Source organism: Pan paniscus, chromosome 2, assembly GCF_029289425.2.
Source record: "Pan paniscus chromosome 2, NHGRI_mPanPan1-v2.0_pri, whole genome shotgun sequence".
Classification (NCBI taxonomy): domain Eukaryota; kingdom Metazoa; phylum Chordata; class Mammalia; order Primates; family Hominidae; genus Pan; species Pan paniscus.
This window is the reverse complement of record NC_085926.1, coordinates 49,771,505-49,789,005: the sequence shown is the minus strand read 5'-3', so window position 1 is coordinate 49,789,005 and position 17,501 is coordinate 49,771,505. Positions and strand designations below refer to the sequence as shown.

The window sequence follows — 17,501 nt, the reverse complement described above, 5'->3', positions numbered from 1 at the left end:
GCCGCGTCCCAACCGAGCTAGACGGGACTGCCCTCTAGTGGGGAGTGCTTGGCTAGTCGCGAGTCCAGCGGCGACGCGCGACCGTCGGCATTCCCTCTGCCGGTACCAGGTGCAGACTGAGGGTCGGTGCTGAGGCTGCTCTATCAACACAGGCTAGGCTCAAGGGTAGTGTGGCTGCAGACAGACTGGACATACTAGCAACAGGAAAATACAAGGGAATGAGGGCCGTGGGCTAGCTTGGGGAAAGTCAGTCTCACAGGAGGTGACATCAGGATGCAATCAAGAAGAGGGGCATTCTGGCCGGGCGCGGTGGCTCACGCCTGTAATCCCAGCAGTTTGGGAGGCCGAGGCGGGCGGATCACGAGGTCGGGAGATCGAGACCATCCTGGCTAACATGGTGAAACCCCGTCTCTACTAAAAATACAAAAAAATTAGCCGGGCGTGGTGGCGGGCGCCTGTAGTCCCAGCTACTCCGGAGGCTGAGGCAGGAGAATGGCGTGAACCCGGGAGGCGGAGCTTGCAGTGAGCGGAGATCGCGCCACTGCACTCCAGCCTGGGCGACAGAGTGAGACTCCGTCTCAAAAAAAAAAAGAAAGGAAGAAGGAGGAGGAGGAGAAGGAGAAGAAGGAGAAGGAGAAGAAGGAGAAGAAGAACATTCTAGGCAGAAGGAGCAGCCAGGGAAAAGACCCCGAGGGACAGGAGCTGGACAGGGCCAAACATAAAGAAGGCCCAGGTGTCTGTGATTGGTGGTGGTGGCAGGAGGGAAAAGGTCAGCAAAACCAGGCTCTAACGGCCTTAGAGCAGAATCTGGGTTTTGTTCTTGGTGTGATGAGGAGCAATGGGGGCCTTTGAGCAGGAATGACCTGGGCTAGCCCTTGTTTTGATAATCCCAGCTGCTTTCAGAAAAGGATTCTGCAATAAGAGTGGAAGTCCCTGCCTTCATCCAGGCAACGAAGGGGAGGGCCTAGGCCTGGGCAGGGCAGGTGCACTGAAGGGGGTCACTTTGGGGTATGTTTTGGAACTAAAATCAAGTCTTGCTGATGCATGGATGTGGGCAGGAAAAGAGGCATCAAGCATGACTCCTACATTTCTGGCATTAACAGCTGGTTGGATGAAATTGCCATAAACTGATCTGGGAAAGACTGGAGAAGAGTGGGTTTGGAGAGGAAAATCCAATGATCATTTATGGACACGTAACCCTTGAGATGCCTGTTAGACATCCAAGAGGAGTTGCAGAGTCAGCTGCTAGGTGTATGACTCTGGACTTCAGGAGAGAGATCAGCACTGGAGCCTTGGATCTGGGAGGCATAGTGAGTAAATGGATGGTATGTAAGGCCATAGGCCTGGATAAGGTGGGGTGGGAGGAAATGAGTGTAGTCAGAGGGAGACAGCAATCGGGACTGTGCCCTGGGACATTCCATGAGGTGGAGGTAGGGGAGATATGAAGCAGAACTATCAAAGAAGCTGAGCAGGAACAGCCAGGAGAAATCTGAGAATGTGGGGACTCGGGACCCAAGGGGAGCAAGCATTGAATGCTGCCTAGGCAGTGAGGGTGAAGAACAAACCACTGGATTCGGCAGTGCATAGGTCATTGGGAACCCTGACAAAGGGCAGTTTTGTGTAGAGAGGGACAAGCCTGATTAGAGTGTGTGGAGAAGAGAGTGAGGACTGAAGAACTGGAGATGGCAAATAAAGACAACCGTTTTTTTTTTTTTTTGAGACAGGGCCTCACTCTGTCACCCAGGCTGGAGTGCAGTGGCATGATCTTGGCTCACTGCAGCCTCGATCTCTGGGGCTCAAGTGACCCTCCTGTCTCAGCCTCTCAAGTAACTGGGACTACAGGCATGTGCCACCACACTCAGCTAATTTTTTTTTTTTTTTTTTTTTTTTTTTTGTAGAGACAGGGTTTCACCATGTTGTCCAGGCTGGTCTCGAACTCCTGATCTCAAACGATCCTCCTGCCTCAGCCTCCCATACAGGCATAAGCCACCGTGCCTGGCCAGAAAACTTAAAAAAACTGACATATAAATACAATAAATAGACAGATCTCAAAGTTACAGCCCAGTAAATGTTAAAATCTGTAGACACTTGTGCAGCTGCCACCCAGATATAGAACATCCTCAGCAAGTCCTGGATGCCACCTGGTGCCCTATCCAATTGATATTCCCAACGGTAACCAGTATTTATATTTCTATCATAAAGGATTCCTTTTGCTTGTTGGATGTAGACAACTTTTTTTTTTCTTTTTTCTTTTTTTTTGAGACAGGGTCTTGCTCTGTCACTCAGGTTGGAGTACAGTGGCACAATCATGACTCACTGCAGCCTCGATCTCTTGGGGTTCAAGCAATCCTCCTACCTCAGCCTCCAGAGTAGCTGGGACTACAGGCCTGGATCACCACACCCAACTAATTTTTTGTAGAGATGGGGTCTCACTTTGTTGCCCAGGCTGATATTGAACTCCTGAGCTCAAGCGATCCTCCCACCTCAGCCTCCCAAAGTGCTGGGATTACAGATGTAAGCCGCCACACCCAGCAAGTTTTGAGAGATTTTGTTGACGATTGGGCTCATTTTTTATAGGCAGATAATGTTCTAATGGAGGGGGTCCAGCTGGAGTTGAGACTCTGTGGGGTAGCAGGTCCTGGGCCAAATTTTCCTGGGTGCTGTGCTTGCTCTATCTCCACGGATTGCATGACCAGTTTCCTCATCTGAACCTTAATCCTCCTCCCCTTCCATGCCCTCAGAGTTGTAATGAATGGGGGCAATGGAAAATGGGATATTCTGAGCCTCTGGAAGCCTGCCAGAGGTCTAGAACTCAGTCACCAGGGATGGGTGGGGATAGAATCTGGGAGGCCCAGGAGTCCCGTCTGCCCAGCTATGTTTGAGCAACTGACCTGGCAACAGGGTGAGTCAGACAAACAGCCTAGCTTTCTGAAGCCTCCTCTGCTGTCTGTGTCTTCAGGTCATCATGGTGCTGCTCAGGCTCCTCGTGTTCCTCTTTGCTCCGGTGGTCTCTGGTGAGGAGGTGGTGGGTGGGGGAACCGTAGTTTTCCCTTGGAGTCCTGACCCTTCCCAGATAAGCTACCATGGAGGACAGGGATTGGGGGAGAGGTAGGGAAGTGTAAGAATCTGAACCCCTGGCCCTCACCCCTTCTCTTGGCCACTTCCTCAGTCAAGTTCTCACTCCCCATCTGTGAAATGCTGGATGCTGGATACAAGGAAAGGCCTTAGCTGCTTGGCCCCATGGCATGGCCAGGCCCTGTGGCAAAAGGATAGGACTATGCTAGTATGTGTGGTTCCATCAGCCTGGGGGCCTCCAGCCTGAATTCTCTGCTCTTCACAGACCTCTGCAGCCTGCCCTGCTTTATAAATGTCTCTGAGAGCCAGGGGCCTGGCACAATCCTTCAGTTTTTATCCTTCAACTGCTCCTCCTACACGCCCACACCCACCCTGGAGTTGCTCAATGTCCAGCCACCCACCACCTTCTTCAACCCACCCAGCTTGGCCAGGTGGCAAGGGACCTATGTGGGCAAGGTACGGTCATGTGTACAGCTGGGGACTGTGGGGGCACAAGGGCAGACCTAAAATTTCCAAGCCCCACATGGCACTGTCCACCCACCCCAGTTGACCTTGAGCAGCTCTGCTCGGTTGGATGCCCTGATGGTGAACCACTACAAGCTGCAGCTGAAGTTCACATGTGGCAACCATGTGATGGAGGGCTCACTCTCTGTGGATGTGCAGCGGGACCTTAGCCATATCCAGTGTGCTGGTCAATTTGCCAGCCCAGGTGAGGCCAGGGGCAGCCGGCAGGGTGGGGGCAGCCATGGCCTGAACAGATCCTCCCTGACCTCCACTCTGGCCAGCTGGGGAAATGATTCAGGTGCCAGAGACAGTCACACCTGGGGCTCGGCTGTACACTCTGCTCCTCCCAGGCCTAGAACTCCACGGAGCGCAGGTAAGCCCAGAACATGGGACGGTGGGTGACAGGATGGGGGTGGGGGGATGGAGATAATAAATTAACCCCCACCTGGCCAGGCACAGCCTGAAGAGGAACCTTGCAGCAGAGGCATAGATGAGCCTCTACATGATGTATGTTCTTGGAGAGAGCTGCTGAGGGCTGCTCACTCCCCAGTGACCATGGCTGTTCCCACAGGACATCTCAGGGGCTGAGTTCTTTTTTTTTTTTTTTTTTTGAGACGGAGTCTTGCTCTGTCGTCCAGGCTGGAGTGCAGTGGCGCAATCTCGGCTCACTGCAAGCTCCACCTCCCAGGTTCATGCCATTCTCCTGCCTCAGCCTCCCGAGTAGCTGGGACTACAGGCACCCGCCACCACGCCCGGCTAATTTTTTGGTATTTTGTAGTGGAGACGGGGTTTCACCGTGTTAGCCAGGATGGTCTTGATCTCCTGACCTCGTGATCTCCCCACCTCGGCCTCCCAAAGTGCTGGGATTACAGGCATGAGCCACCGCTCCCAACCAGGGGCTGAGTTCTTTCAAGATCTGCTATGTGTTCTCAGTTCTTTATGACAATTCTGTATCATTTCTGTAATCAAAAAAAAAAAAAACATGTAAGTAATGGCCAGGCACGGTGGCTCACACCTGTAATCCTAGCACTTTGAGGGGGCTGAGGCAGGTGGCCTCAGGAGTTCGAGACTAGCCTGGCCATCATGATGAGACTCTGTCTCTACTAAAAATACAAAAATTAGCCAGGCGTGGTGGCGTGTGCCTGTAATCCCAGCTACTTGGGAAGCTGAGGCAGGAGCATCGCTTGAACCCAGGAGGTGGAGGTTGCAGTGAGCCAAGATTGTGCCACTGCTCCAGGCTGGGTGACAGAACAAGACTCTGTCTCAAAAAAAAAAAAAAAAAAAAGTATTTAAAAACAGTAACTGGCTTAAAAGCAAAAAGGATTGAGGACTGCGGCCAGGGCTTGGGCTAGAAGTCAGGAAGCCCAGGCTGGGATAAGGGTCAGTGGTGAAGCATGAGAAAACTGGGTGTCAGGCTGGGCACAGTGGCTCACACCTGTAATCCCGCATTTTGGGAGGCCGAGGCGGGTGGATCACTGGAGGTCAGGAGTTCGTGACCAGCCTGGCCAACATGGCGAAACCCTATCTCTACTACAAATGCCAAAATTAGCCAGGCGTGGTGGCGGGCACCTGTAATCTCAGCTATTCGGGAGGCTGAGACTGAAGAATCACTTGAACCCAGGAGGTGGAGGCTGCAGTGAGCCAAGATTGCGCCATTGCATTCCAGCCTGGGCAACAAGAGTGAAACTTTGTCAGAAACAGAAAGGAAGGAAGGAAGGAAGGAAGCAAAGAAGGAAAGGGAAGGGAGGGAAGGAAATTAGCTGGGTGTGGTGGCACAGGCATGTAATCCCAGCTATTCAGGAGGTTGAGGCCGGAGAATCGCTTGAACCCAGGAAGTGGAGGTTGCAGTGAGCTGAGATCACGCCACTGCACTCCAGCCTGGGCGACAGAGAGAGACTCTGTCTCAAAAAAAAGAAAGAAGGAAGGAAGGAAGGGAGGGAGGGAGGAAGAGAGAAGGAAAGAAAGAGAGAAAGGAAGGAAGGAGAGAGAAGGAAAGAAAGGAAAGAAGGAAGGAAGGAAAATAAATTGGGTGTAGGCAAGTGCCTGCTGGGTTGCTGGAGGGTTGCTGCTGGGTTGTCGATGGGGGTGCTCAGGGCACTGGGGGCTGAATGTGGTTGCCAGCATCTCTGTTCTGTCAGATGAGCATTATCAGTGCCCAGGACCTGCCACACTTCCCTGGACCTTTCTCCATCAATGAGCAAGGTTGGCTGCAGGCACCATCCCAGGGCCTCCTAGGCCAGGCTCAAAAGGTGAGCATGACCTGGAATCTGAGGGTGTTTATGGATTGGGTAGAGTGCCTACCTTTTAGAAATTTGTTTATTCTTGGCCTCCTTGGCCTCCTTGACTAATACTGACTCTCTCAGACCTGGACCTGCTGCTGCATGCTGTCTGTCCTCCCACCTTAGCTTGGTTCTGTGCTGGGCTCTGGAGTTCTAGAAAGAAGAGGAATCCCTCTCTCTGGGAATTCACAAGCCCTCTAATAGAAAGAAAAGTGTTTAGGGCAATCACACAGTAAGAGAAAGTCCTGGGTAATGGCCAGGCACAGTGGCCCACCCACATAATCCTAGCACTTTGGGAGGCCAAGGTGGGCGTTGTCACCTGAATTCAGGGGTTCAAGTCCAGCCTGGCCAACATGGAGAAACCCCGTCTCTACTAAAAATACAAAAATTAGCTGAGCATGGTGGCGCATGCCTGTAATCCCAGCTACTCGGGAGGCTGAGGCAGGAGAATTGCTTGAACCCAGGGGGTGGAGAGGTTGCAGTGAGCCAAGATCATACCACTGTGCTCCAACATGGGCAAAAAAAAAAAAAGTTCTGAGTAAAATGGTCAGTGCAGTCTGGAGGTGGCTTTCAGCAATTCTAAGATGATAATTCACATTGTCAATGATTCAGATATCACTCTTGGGTTGTTTGTATCCTAATGGAATAATTGATGGCCCAAAGGTATGGGGCTTAAAGGAATACTTGTCAGCAGAGTGACAGGTCATGGGGATCATGGGGAAGAGTGGAAGTTGAAGATCCTTTTGGAGATCCTAAGTGAGGTTGCCTATTTAAGGGGAGGACTGGGCATAGACAAAGAGGTGGACACACACAATCTGGCTCCTTTTCTGTTCTGGGTGCACCACAGGTCTTCCAGCTGCAAATCTCAGTGTCCTTTGGACAAAGGCAAAGCTGCCAAGGGATGGTGATAGTGAAGGTTTTGCCTGTTCCCTCCAGCCAGGTCTCCTTCCTGTAAGGCTCCCCTACCCTGGAACAGTGAGGGAGGAAGGGCCTAGCCCCAGGGAATCAGGTAGGGTGAGGCTGCTGGAGCTGAGTCCCAGCCCTGACAGGAGGGGGCCCAGGGAAGGAAGCTGTGGACCCACAGGTTGAGCAGGAATGGGCAGGAACCAGTGCCCCCCTTTTGGTCCAGCGAGCAGGCTCAGAATATCACCATCCCTGAGAACCTGGCCCCCGGTAGTGAGGTGGTTCAGGTCCAGGCCCGGGGTGTCGACCTGCACTATGAAATCCTGTCTCCGGTGCCCAGCCCACTCTTCTCCATTGGTCGTGGTGAGAGCTGTTGGGGGGTGGGGGCAGGTACTGGGATGCCTCTGTGGCTGGTCCAGAGGTGACCCATAGTACCTCTTCACCTTCCTGTTTGGGGGCCTGGTCTTGGAGAAGGCAGCAGGAGGGCCAGGCTCAGCGGCCTCCTTTGCCTATGGATCTGGTGGGCTGGCGGGAGTGGGACTGAGCTGGGAGCGGGGCTGATCTCTGTGTTCCCTGACCCCTGACCTCTGTGTTCTCTCACCCCATGCAGCAGACGGTGTGGTCCGGACCACCACGCCCCTAGAGTTAGCTCGCACCTCAGGCACCGCGGTCTCCAGGCTGCAGGTGAAGGCCTTTGAGCAGGGCCGGCCGTGGGCCAGTGCCAAGCTCAATCTCACCATGAATGTGCAGCTGGTCAACCTCTGGCCTCCACGCTGCCTCCCAGCGCTTCTGGTGTGAGTACACGGGAACCATACTTGGGCTGCTGGGGTCAGAGCCATGACTCAGGGTACTGCCAGACTCCTGCGTTGCTGCCACTGCATACTCTCAGGTCCCAAATCCCGGAGACTGCACCTGTGGGCACCGTGCTGAATACTCTCACTTGCGAAGATCCGGACTCTGTTGGTGCCACCCTGGACTACAAGCTGTGGTTCCGCAGCTCTTCCAACCCTGCCAGCCTCTGCCTTTATGACAGAGTCCTTGAGGTGCCCAGCCCCAGCTCCCAGACCCACTTGCAGGGTGCTTGCAGTGGGAAGGGGTGGGTGGGCCAAGGGTCTCTGAGACCATGGGAGTGGGGGTGGAGGGATGGCTGTCGAGCCAACCTGTGTTGCAGTCTGGAAAACAGGATCCAGGCAAGATATTTGCGGATGCCCTGGCCTACAGCAGCCCCGTGTGGCTCAGGGCTCTCTCAGGCCCTGGCTGGACCTCACTTTCTAGCCCCTTTGGCTAGGTGAATGCCACACTGGACTGTGACACTCCTGGAGCCTGCTTCCAGCATGCAGCCTCCATCCTGGTGCTTGATGGTGGCCAGCCCCAGATGACCAGTGAGTGACCACACCCGGCCTGGACACCCAGGACAAGGCTGTTCTGTCCTCCCGCTTCCCATGCTCAGGACAGGGTCATCTCTCCTCCTTCAGAATCCAGTAGGGCAGGGTTGTCACCATTTCAGACCCTGAAGATATATCTCTTAGACCCCCAGCAGGGGAAGGCTTCTGCCCTCCCTTTAGACCCTCTCACTCTCTTTTTTTTTTTTGAGACGGAGTCTCGCTCTGTCACCCAGGCTGGAGTGCAGTGGCACGATCCTGACTCACTGCAAGCTCCGCCTCCCGGGTTCACGCCATTCTCCTGCCTCAGCCTCCAGAGTAGCTGGGACTACAGGTGCCGGCCACCACGCCCGGCTAATTTTTTGTATTTTCAGTAGAGACGGGGTTTCACTGTGTTAGCCAGGATAGTCTCGATCTCCTGACCTCGTGATCTGCCCGCCTCAGCCTCCCAAAGTGCTGGGATTACAGGCGTGAGCCACCATGCCCAGCAGACCCTCTCACTCTTTAGACCCCCAGGGCAGGGCCCTGTCTCCCTCCTCAGACCCCCAGTTCAGGGATAGTTACCCCAGGCCAGCTCCTTGACTGCCAAATGACTTCCAGCTGAGGTGCCGGTACTGGTGATGGTGACACCCATCAACGAGTTCTCCCCAGCCTGTGCCCCTCGCACGTTCCGGGTTCAGGAGGATGCGGCGCCCCACACTCTACTGGGCTCCGTGGTGGGCACGGATATGGATTACCCTCATGACAACATTGAGTACTACACCCCTGGTGGTCCTACCACCTTTGCTGTGGACCGTCTCAGCGGTACATCCACCCCAGGGCTGGGATGGAAACGGGGAGCCAGAGTTGGCCCTGCAGGCTGAAGCTGTGGTCTCCCCCTCTAGGGGAAGTTCACCTCCTGGGACCTTTGGACTATGAGCAGCAGAGGCTGTACAGGCTCACTGTCCTTGTGATTGACCATGGCCAAGACCAGAACCCCAACCATCACCGCTCAGGCTCCTGTACCATTACCATCGAGGTTGAGGTAATTGTGTCCTAAGGCTTTGGAAATAAATACTTGGAAAGACAGGAGTTCAGATTGCCCTGTGGTATTCTGCTTTTCCACTCTGTGCCTTGGTTTCTTCCACGAGTTGGCTGGAGAAGAGTGGGGCCTAATTGAAAGCTCTGGAGCCTGTTGTGTGATGCCTTGATCACTTGATGCCTAGGCTACGGCTGTGGTGAGAAGAAGTTGAGGGGCTGGCTCAGAGGTTTAGGGAGTGGGTTCCACCCACTCCTAACCTGGTTCCTTTCTGCAGGATGTGAACGACCATGCCCCCGAGTGTGAGCCCCCATTTCAGGAACTCACCATCTATGCTCCTCTGGGCCGTAGCATGGAGGTGACCAAGGTGTCATGCCGGATCCCTCAGGAACCACAGCGCCTGACCTACTCCTATAGCATCGTGGGAGGTAGGGTACATGGGCACCACCAGGTTGTGAGTGAGGGGCAGGCCAAGGCCAGCAATGGTCTCTTCCTCCTGTCATTCTGCTTTCAGGGAATAGCCAGAACCGATTCATCCTGCAAGGGGCCATCCTGGTGCACAGTGACCTTGTGTTGGGGCCGTTCTGGCCAGAGCAGCCCCGTACCTATGAGCTACTGATCTGTGTGGCCGATGCAGGCCCCTCCACCCCCCACCTCAGCACCACAGCCACCATTATTGTGCATCTAGTTCCCCGGAGGGCCAGCACAGTGGCCACCAGCACCCACAGAACCATAGTGAGGAGGCTCTTTGGGCCCTCAGCAGGGTGGGAAGGGTGGACCTTGGAGAGTGAGGAGACCCAGTTTTTCAGGTGGAACTATGGGGAAGGCAGTTCAGAGGGAAGCGCAGAGTGCGGAGAGCCCAGCAGTGTTGAAGAGCAAATCATGGGTGTGGGGTGGCTTAGCCCAGGGAGGGGTTGGAAGGCTGGATGGTCAGGGCATTTTGGCAAGGCAGTGGTGAGGCTGTGGCCTCCTTTTCAGGTACCCTCAACGATGACACCCATGCTCGTGACAGACACAGAGGCTTTCTGGCAGCCACAGCCCTGGTTTGTGGTGGTGTTGACAGCAACTGGTGCTCTTCTCCTCTTGGCCCTAGGCTGGCTTCTTGGCAGGCTCCTCCAGGGGTAGGGATCCTATCCTTGTGCTCCCTACTTGCCCCCAACCCACCTATGGACCCCAGTTGTGATGGGTGGTTTCACCCAAGATTAGATAACAATGCCCAAGTAGGTGGGTGACGAACTGATATTGAGGAGGGCTACTCTCCCTCCAGAGGTCTTTAGATTAGGGTCAGAGAGACACTGGGAGGAAGCAACTTCCATCACCGGCAGAATCCAGTCTTGGAATGGGAGGAGGGTAGATAAGCTCAGGGCTTGAAACTGTGAGTCTGTCATACATTGGGCATTTACCCCTATTCCTGACTTCTGCCCTCCACTGGAAAGCTTTCCTGCTCCTGTAGACTCTGAAGTTCCTTGTGGACATAGGACTGAGCCCAGGGAAAGGGGATGTAACAATGTGGGCACTGCATACAGACATTGGTTGTTCCCAATATAAAGGAATGGGTGAATGGTGCTGGTTCCTGGAGCCAGTAGGCCTGCTGCCCTCACTGCTTCGTTACTCCTCCTGGCATTTTAGGTTGGCCCAGCTGCTGCAAGCACCCAGCAAACCAGCCCAGGCTTTGCTGCTAAACAGGTCAGTCTCCTTTGCATACTTCTATGCCTGGGAGCCCATCTCTTAAACTCAGGTTGGGGCCCAGAGCCTTGCCCTGTACTCTTGCTTGTACTTTGCCCCAGCATCCAGGGAACTGAGGGATCCATCGAGGGTTTCATGGAGGCACCGAAGATGGAGATGTCCCAGGCACCCAGCAGTGTCATGAGTCTGGTATGTCAGCTCACCATCTCAAGTAGTGGGCACCAAGGGTGCTTCAGAGTACTCCCCTGCCCCCTCCAAGCCTTTTTTCCCATGCCCCTTTTCCCATGAATGGGTATCCTTGTGGAAATGCCCACACTAGCACCATCAGAATGGAGGAGGCAGGTGGGGTTCTGGCCCCCTAGGGGCAGGCCTTCATCTGCTCCCCTGTGGGCAGGGTTCAATTCATTGCACCTTTTTTTTTTTTTCCCTCAGCAGCATTTTGATGGCAGAGCAAAGGACTCCCGTGAGTCCCCCTCTTCCTAAACTATTCTCTGCCTGGGCCCTCACCCCATCTGAGTATCTCCTCCTCTATTTACCCCATCTCAATATCTCCTCCTACTCCCAGGAACCCACCATCTATCTGCTTTTTTCCTGAATGGGGTCTGCTCTCATCCCCACTCACTCTTCATCCATCCTTTGCCAAACGTCTAGGGGGTCAGGAGATGACTCATATCTGGTCTGGTCTCTGCCCACAACGGGAGGAGGGATGATGGTGAGGGGAGAGGCCCCCAGATAGTCCAGTGTCACCAGTGATTTATGGGAGAGTAATCTGGTATTGCCTTAGGGAAGCTGGTGTCCAGTGTTGGAGAATCAAGGAGGCTTCCTGTGCATTTGAGTCAGAGTTGAGAGAATTTGCTGAGAAGGGAGGGAGGGGACAGGTTAGATTCCAGCGAAGGTGGGATGTCACACTGAGGGTCCTGGAGGAATAATCTCCTACCCTTAAGTAAGGGGGAGGGAGGCAGTTCTTCTGGGGCCAGCAGCACCCCCTGCTCTCCTCTCTCTCCTACCAGTTTTAGGTACAGGAAGAGACTACCTGTTTAACACACACACAGGAGCCCGGCGCTGGCTCTGAGGCCAAGTAGCTGTCTTACTATGTGTGGAATTTCTTTTTCACACCATCATGGGCTGTATTTTCAAGTTGATTCATAATAAACAAAATTACAAAAAGAAAAGTTCTAGCCTTGTAGCCAACGTGTGGGAGAAGCTCTGAAATCTGTGCCTCCTTGTTCTCACTTGGACAACTCCCTACCTTGTGAACAGACTCTAGGGAGCAGTAAGGTTTTCCTTTTCTCTTTCAGGGTTTTTTTTTTTTTTTTAGACAGGGTCTCACTATGGTGCCCAGGTTGGAATGCAGAGGCTATCCATAGGTGTTATCATAGCACACTATAGCCTCTAACTCCTGGCTTCAAGAGAGCCTCTCATCTCAGCCTCCTGGGTAGCTGGGACGATGGGCGCACCACTGCACCTGGCTTTATTTTTCTTTTAAGAAGGTATTGTATGATGCTCAGACTGACAGTGTGACTGATGCTCTATAGAAGTAATATGCTATCATCCTTGTCAGTGACTGAGGGGCCTCCAATCAGCATGTCTCCTCAGGGCCACCTGCTTCCTTTTCCTATCCAGAAGAGAGAGAACAATGCTGCTTGTGTGTCTGTGTGTGTGTGTGTGTATGTGTGTGAAGGAGAGAGAGAGAGAGAGGGGGAGAGGGGGAGAGAGAGAGAGAGAGAGAGAGGAGATAGGGTCTGGCTGTCTGGCTTTGCTGCCCAGGCTGGAGTGCAACGGTGTGATTGTGGCTCACTGTAGCCTTGACCTCCCAGGCTCAATCGATCCTCCTACTCAGAATCCCAAGTAGGTGGGACTACAGGCATGGACCACCATGCCTGGCTAATTTTTAATTTTTTTGTAGAGATGGGATCTCTCTATGTTGACCAGGCTGGTCTTGAATTCCTGGGTCCAAGCCATCCTCCCCCTTCAGCCTCCCAAAGTGCTGGGATTACAGGTGTGAGCCACCGTGCCTAGCTCACTGTTGCTTTTGTTGTTGTTGTTGTTGAGATGTTTCTCTTTTTAATTTTTTTCTTAATTTTTAATTTTTGTGGGTACATAGGTGTATAAATTTGGAGGTACATGAGATGTTTTAATAAGGCATGTAATGGTTAATAATCACCTCATCGAAAATGGGGCATCCATCCCCTAAAGCATTTATCCTTTGTGTTACAAATAATCCAATTATACTCTTTTAGTTATTTTAAACTGTACAGTTAAGTTATTATTGACTACAGTCACTCTGTTGTGCTATCAAACACTAGGTCTTATTCATTTTTCTTTTTTTTTGGTACCCATTAACCGTCCCACCTCCCCACCCCTTCCAGACTCTGGTAACTATCCTTCTACTCACTATCTCCATGAATTCAATTGTTTTGTTTAAATCTTTTTCCTTTTTTTTTTTCTGTGATGTAGTCTTACTTTGTCACCCAGGCTGGAGTACAGTGGCACGATCTTGGCTCACTGCAACCTCTGCCTCTCATGATCAAGCAATTCTCCTGCCTCAGTCTCCTGAGTAGCTGGGACCACAGGTGTGCACCACCACGCCCGGCTAATTTTTTTATTTTTTATTTTTAGTAGAGATGGAGTTTTCCTATGTTGGCCAGGCTGGTCTTGAACTCCTGACCTCAGGTGATCCTCCTGCCTCAGCCTCCCAAAGTGCTGGGATTACAGGCATGAGCCTCCGCACCAGCCAATCTCACAATCTCATTCTTTTTAATGGCTGAATAATATTCCATTCTGCATATGTACCATATTTTCTTTTCTTTTTTTTTTTTTTTTTGAGATGGAGTCTCGCTCTGTTGCCCAGGCTGGAGCACAGTGGCGCGATCTCGGCTCACTGCAAGTTCCACCTTCTGGGTTCACGCCATTCTCCTGCCTCAGCCTCCTGAGTAGCTGGGACCACAGGCGCTTGCCACCACGCCCGGCTAATTTTTTGTATTTTTAGTAGAGATGGGGTTTCATCGTGTTAGCCAGGATGGTCTCCATCTCCTGACCTCATGATCCGCCCGCCTCGGCCTCCCAAAGTGCTGGGATTACAGGCGTGAGCCACCGCACCTGGCCCATATGTACCATATTTTCTTTATCCATTCACCTGTTGATGGACACTTAGGTTGCTTCCAAATCTTGGCTATTGTGAATGGCGCTGCAGCAAACATGGAAGTGCAGATATCTTTTTGATATACTGATTTCCTTTCCTTTGGGTACATACCCAGCAGTGGGATTGCTGGATCATGTGGTAGCTGTATTTTTAGTTTTCTGAGGAACCTCCGAACTGTTATCCATAGTAGTTATACCACTGTTGCTTTTTGAGGGCCCCATCAAACTTCAGGGCAATTTGCCAACTGTATGTGGAGGTTTTCTTGGGAAGGATCTGGAGCTTTTGCACTGCGGTGAGGGGTGATGCAGACTTGAGAATCCTGTGGCATGGCTGGTCCTGGAGGATTAGCAGAATCCCCCTTTTGAGGGTTGTTGGCTTTTCTTCCTGATCTGTTTCTTCTGGTTCCTCTGCTCTCACATCTCCCTGTGTTGACCTGAGCTATTGCATGTAGCCAAGTGGCCTGCAGCAATCTGCTGGTGGGCAGGTCTTGCTGGATGCAGTGTTGGCCCACTCTCCATGCCCAACCTGACATCAGGTCTCAGGCTTCTGCCAGCTCTCCAAGAGGACCTTACTGTGGTAAATCCAAGTTATCACAGTCTTTACTCGTCTGTTGAGTCTGTGGGCCTGAACCCCCTTAGGGTACTGGAGAACCTCCCTTTCTTTTTTTTTTTTTTTGAGACAGAATTTTGCTCTGTCACCCAGGCTAGAGTGTGGTGGCGTGATCTCAGCTCACTGAACCTCTGCCTCCCAGGTTCAAGTGATCCTCCTGCCTCAGCCTCCTGAGTAGCTGGGATTACAGGCACCTGCCACCACGTCCAGCTAATTTTTGTATTTTTAGTAGGGACAGGGTTTCACCATTTTGGCCAGGCTGGTCTCGAACCTCTGACCTCAAGTGATCCACCTTCTTTGGCCTCCCAAAGTGCTGGATTACAGGCATGAGCCACTGCGCCTGGCTAGGAGGACCTCCCCTTCTGAACCAGTTATGGTATCCCAGGGCCAGGAAGAAGCTGAAAGCCTTCTGTGGGAACAAAACAAAGCAAAACAAAAACGCTTCATGGGGCTTCCACCAAAGTTAGTGTTTTAAGGCACGCCTCAGGAACAGCAGCTTGGAAGCAGGTTGTTCCAGGAAGTGGTTGTAGGCAGATTTTTCCTGAGTTCTTTCCCTGCTCTGAGGGTTCATTAAATCTTCCTCTGAGAAGCTCCACTTTTATCTTCATTTTACAGATGGGACAACCAAAGCTAAAGAGAGGCTAAGGCTCAAAAGTCACAGTTAGCTAGTTGGGGCATTTGGGTGTGGGCCCAGGCCACGTAACTTCATCTGTTGTTCTAAGCCTGAAGCCAAGCCCAGAGTTAGGTGTTCTGTATGGGGAGCAAGGTGTGACCATCTTCCTGGGACCATTAGTCTGCCTGGGAGGCCGGTCATGACAGTCCAGGGCAAAAGATGCTGTCACAGGATCTCAAGACAAGATGCTCTAGGGCAGAGAAAAGGGAGTGCCCGCTGTGTGTCAGGACTTGGGCTAGGCTCTAAACCTCAGGCAGGAAAGCATGGGCAATGAGCCAGAGGCTGCTGTGGCAGCACAGACTGCTGTACCTCGAGGCTAGTAAGGGACAAAGCGTGGGAAGCTGGGATAGAGGCTCCTCACACTCTGAAACCAGCAGGAGGAGGTGCGAGACCCAGCACCTCCATTTCTAGAGGTGGCGTGACCTTGGCTCGGCCTCCCCTCTCTGAGCCTCAGTTTCCTCTCCAGAGTGAACTGGGGGCTGCACCCCCCTTCTCCCAGAGTGGGGGACAAAAAAACGAATAGCACACCGCTGAGATTCCCTGTGTGTGCGCAAGTGTATGACAAAACGCCGCCGGTACCGCACGAGGACCAGGGACGCAGAGAGGCCAAGGGCGCTCCGGCCTCGGAGTATCCAGCGAAAACTCTGCCGCCAGCCACTCCGGGAACGAAGCGCATGCGCCAACCCATGCCGTCACAGTCACGTGCCCCACGCTTTCGGCAGGGGCCCTGAGAGGCAGACTCTGACTGACAGGTGAGCTGACCTGTCAGCAGGAAGCACTTCCCCTGGCGACAAGCAAAAAGACTGTTGATTGGGGATAGCACCCCCTCGGGGGCGGGTTCTTTGCAGTCCTGGTTACTATGACGCCCGGCCCCCGCCCCCTCGGCTAGCCGCCATCTTGTTGTTGATCCGTACCCAGTGGGCAGCGCCGGGAGCTGGACCAAGCGGCCGGTGAGAGGCCGCTGTAGCGGTGCTCAGCCACCTGTGCTGCCTGCCAGGGGGCGGGCCGAAACCTGGAGGCCCGGGGGGCCCAGCTCCCGTAGGGAGCCGTGGGCGCTCGGTGCCCGAGCCGGGCAGGTGAGTGACAGGGGCCGGGCCGATAGACCGGCCTGACGCCCGCGGGGAGGGCGGTGGCGGGCGCGGGGTTGGAGTGGGCGCGCGTGGGGTCGGGGCTCCGGTGGGGCCATCACTGGAACATCGCTCTAGCGTCCTGACCGGCCGCCCGCCGAGCCTCCTAGATGCTGGCACCGAAGCCGGGGGGACAGCCGGTGTGGAGGACGGAGAGCGCCAGTGCCTGAGGGCTGGCCGGCTAGTAGCGGGAAACCAGCTTCTCTGACCGAAGCTCTGGACTCCGCTGATCCGGAGCGCTGAAGTGTGTCCAGTGCCACCCTGATGCTCTCCTGGGAGTTATGTTGCTCCTGGCTGAGAAATAGACTTACCTCTTTCTTAGATAGCGTTCCTGCGAGTGATTTTCAGGACGCTGGATGCTAAGACTAGACGAAGCAAGCCAAAGCCCCCGCGAGCCAGGCAGGCCGGTGTCACGGCCCTATGATTATGGCAAGGGGGACCCTCTGCCTGGCTGCTGCTTCCTGAGACCCGTTCGGAACCTCACGTGTACCTCGAAGCTCACCGTTTTCCTCGCAAAGAACCTGGTTAAATGTCCATAATGGCTGAGTTTTATTTTGGAACATAATTTCTTTGGTTCTTCACCACCACTTTTTGGAGAGTGGTAATGTCTTCCTCTTTTTGCTTTAGGAGAAAGTGAATATTATGGTGATTACTTGATTTTATCTCCTAAAGGGATGCTCGCCATAGGAGACAAAGGAAACGTAGGAGTGTCTTAGAATCGGAAAAAGAAACTTGTTTTTGTTGTGGATGATATCGAACTGGCAAATTAACTTTTTTTTTTTCTTTTTTTTCTTTTGAGACAGAGTCTCTCGCTCTGTTGCCCAGGCCGGAGTGCAGTGGCGCGATCTCGGCTCACCACAGCCTCCACCTCCCGGGTTCAAGCGATTATCCTGCCTCAGCCTCCCGAGTAGGTAGGACTACAGACACGCGCCACCATGCCCGGCTAATTTTTGTATTTTTAATAGAGACGGGGTTTCACCATGTTGGCCAGGCTGGTCTCGAACTCCTGACCTCGTGATCCACCCTCCTTGGCCTCCCAAAGTGCTGGGGTTACAAGTGTGAGCCACTGCGCCCGGCGCAAATTAACTTTTAACAGTACTAAA

The 17,501-nt window shown here is 53.2% G+C and overlaps 2 protein-coding genes across 3 annotated transcripts in view; both read left to right on the top strand.

The window, feature by feature from the left end:
- The first annotated feature begins 55 nt into the window (after positions 1-55).
- On the top strand, positions 56-12,019 carry CDHR4 (cadherin related family member 4). Its single transcript, XM_063602366.1, has 20 exons — positions 56-1,310; positions 2,960-3,014; positions 3,341-3,531; positions 3,622-3,784; positions 3,861-3,952; positions 5,718-5,828; positions 6,706-6,809; positions 6,988-7,124; positions 7,372-7,555; positions 7,651-7,804; positions 8,050-8,143; positions 8,744-8,947; positions 9,028-9,167; positions 9,439-9,589; positions 9,676-9,896; positions 10,140-10,282; positions 10,791-10,847; positions 10,949-11,036; positions 11,283-11,310; positions 11,858-12,019. Exons 1-20 carry the CDS (start codon positions 1,176-1,178, stop codon positions 11,917-11,919), a joined length of 2,514 nt encoding a protein of 837 aa, XP_063458436.1. The 5' UTR covers positions 56-1,175; the 3' UTR covers positions 11,920-12,019.
- Positions 12,020-16,158: 4,139 nt separating this feature from the next.
- Positions 16,159-17,501, top strand: part of IP6K1 (inositol hexakisphosphate kinase 1) — a 61,950-nt gene continuing 60,607 nt past the window's right edge. The window contains exon 1 of one of the 2 annotated variants that reach the window (XM_063602367.1): positions 16,159-16,347. The gene's annotated coding sequence lies outside the window, so the exon portion shown is untranslated. The remainder of the gene's footprint in view (positions 16,348-17,501) is intronic. The other variant, XM_003818854.5, reaches the window with a different exon arrangement.

What these genes read in the sequence shown, in the direction of transcription:
- CDHR4 (XM_063602366.1), top strand. Translation starts at nt 1,176, where the DNA reads ATGATCATTTATGGACACGTAACCCTTGAGATGCCTGTTAGACATCCA. An exon ending in TGGTCAATTTGCCAGCCCAG is followed by an intron (nt 3,785 to 3,860) that starts GTGAGGCCAGGG and finishes CACTCTGGCCAG; the next exon opens with CTGGGGAAATGATTCAGGTG. An exon ending in CCATTACCATCGAGGTTGAG is followed by an intron (nt 9,168 to 9,438) that starts GTAATTGTGTCC and finishes TCCTTTCTGCAG; the next exon opens with GATGTGAACGACCATGCCCC.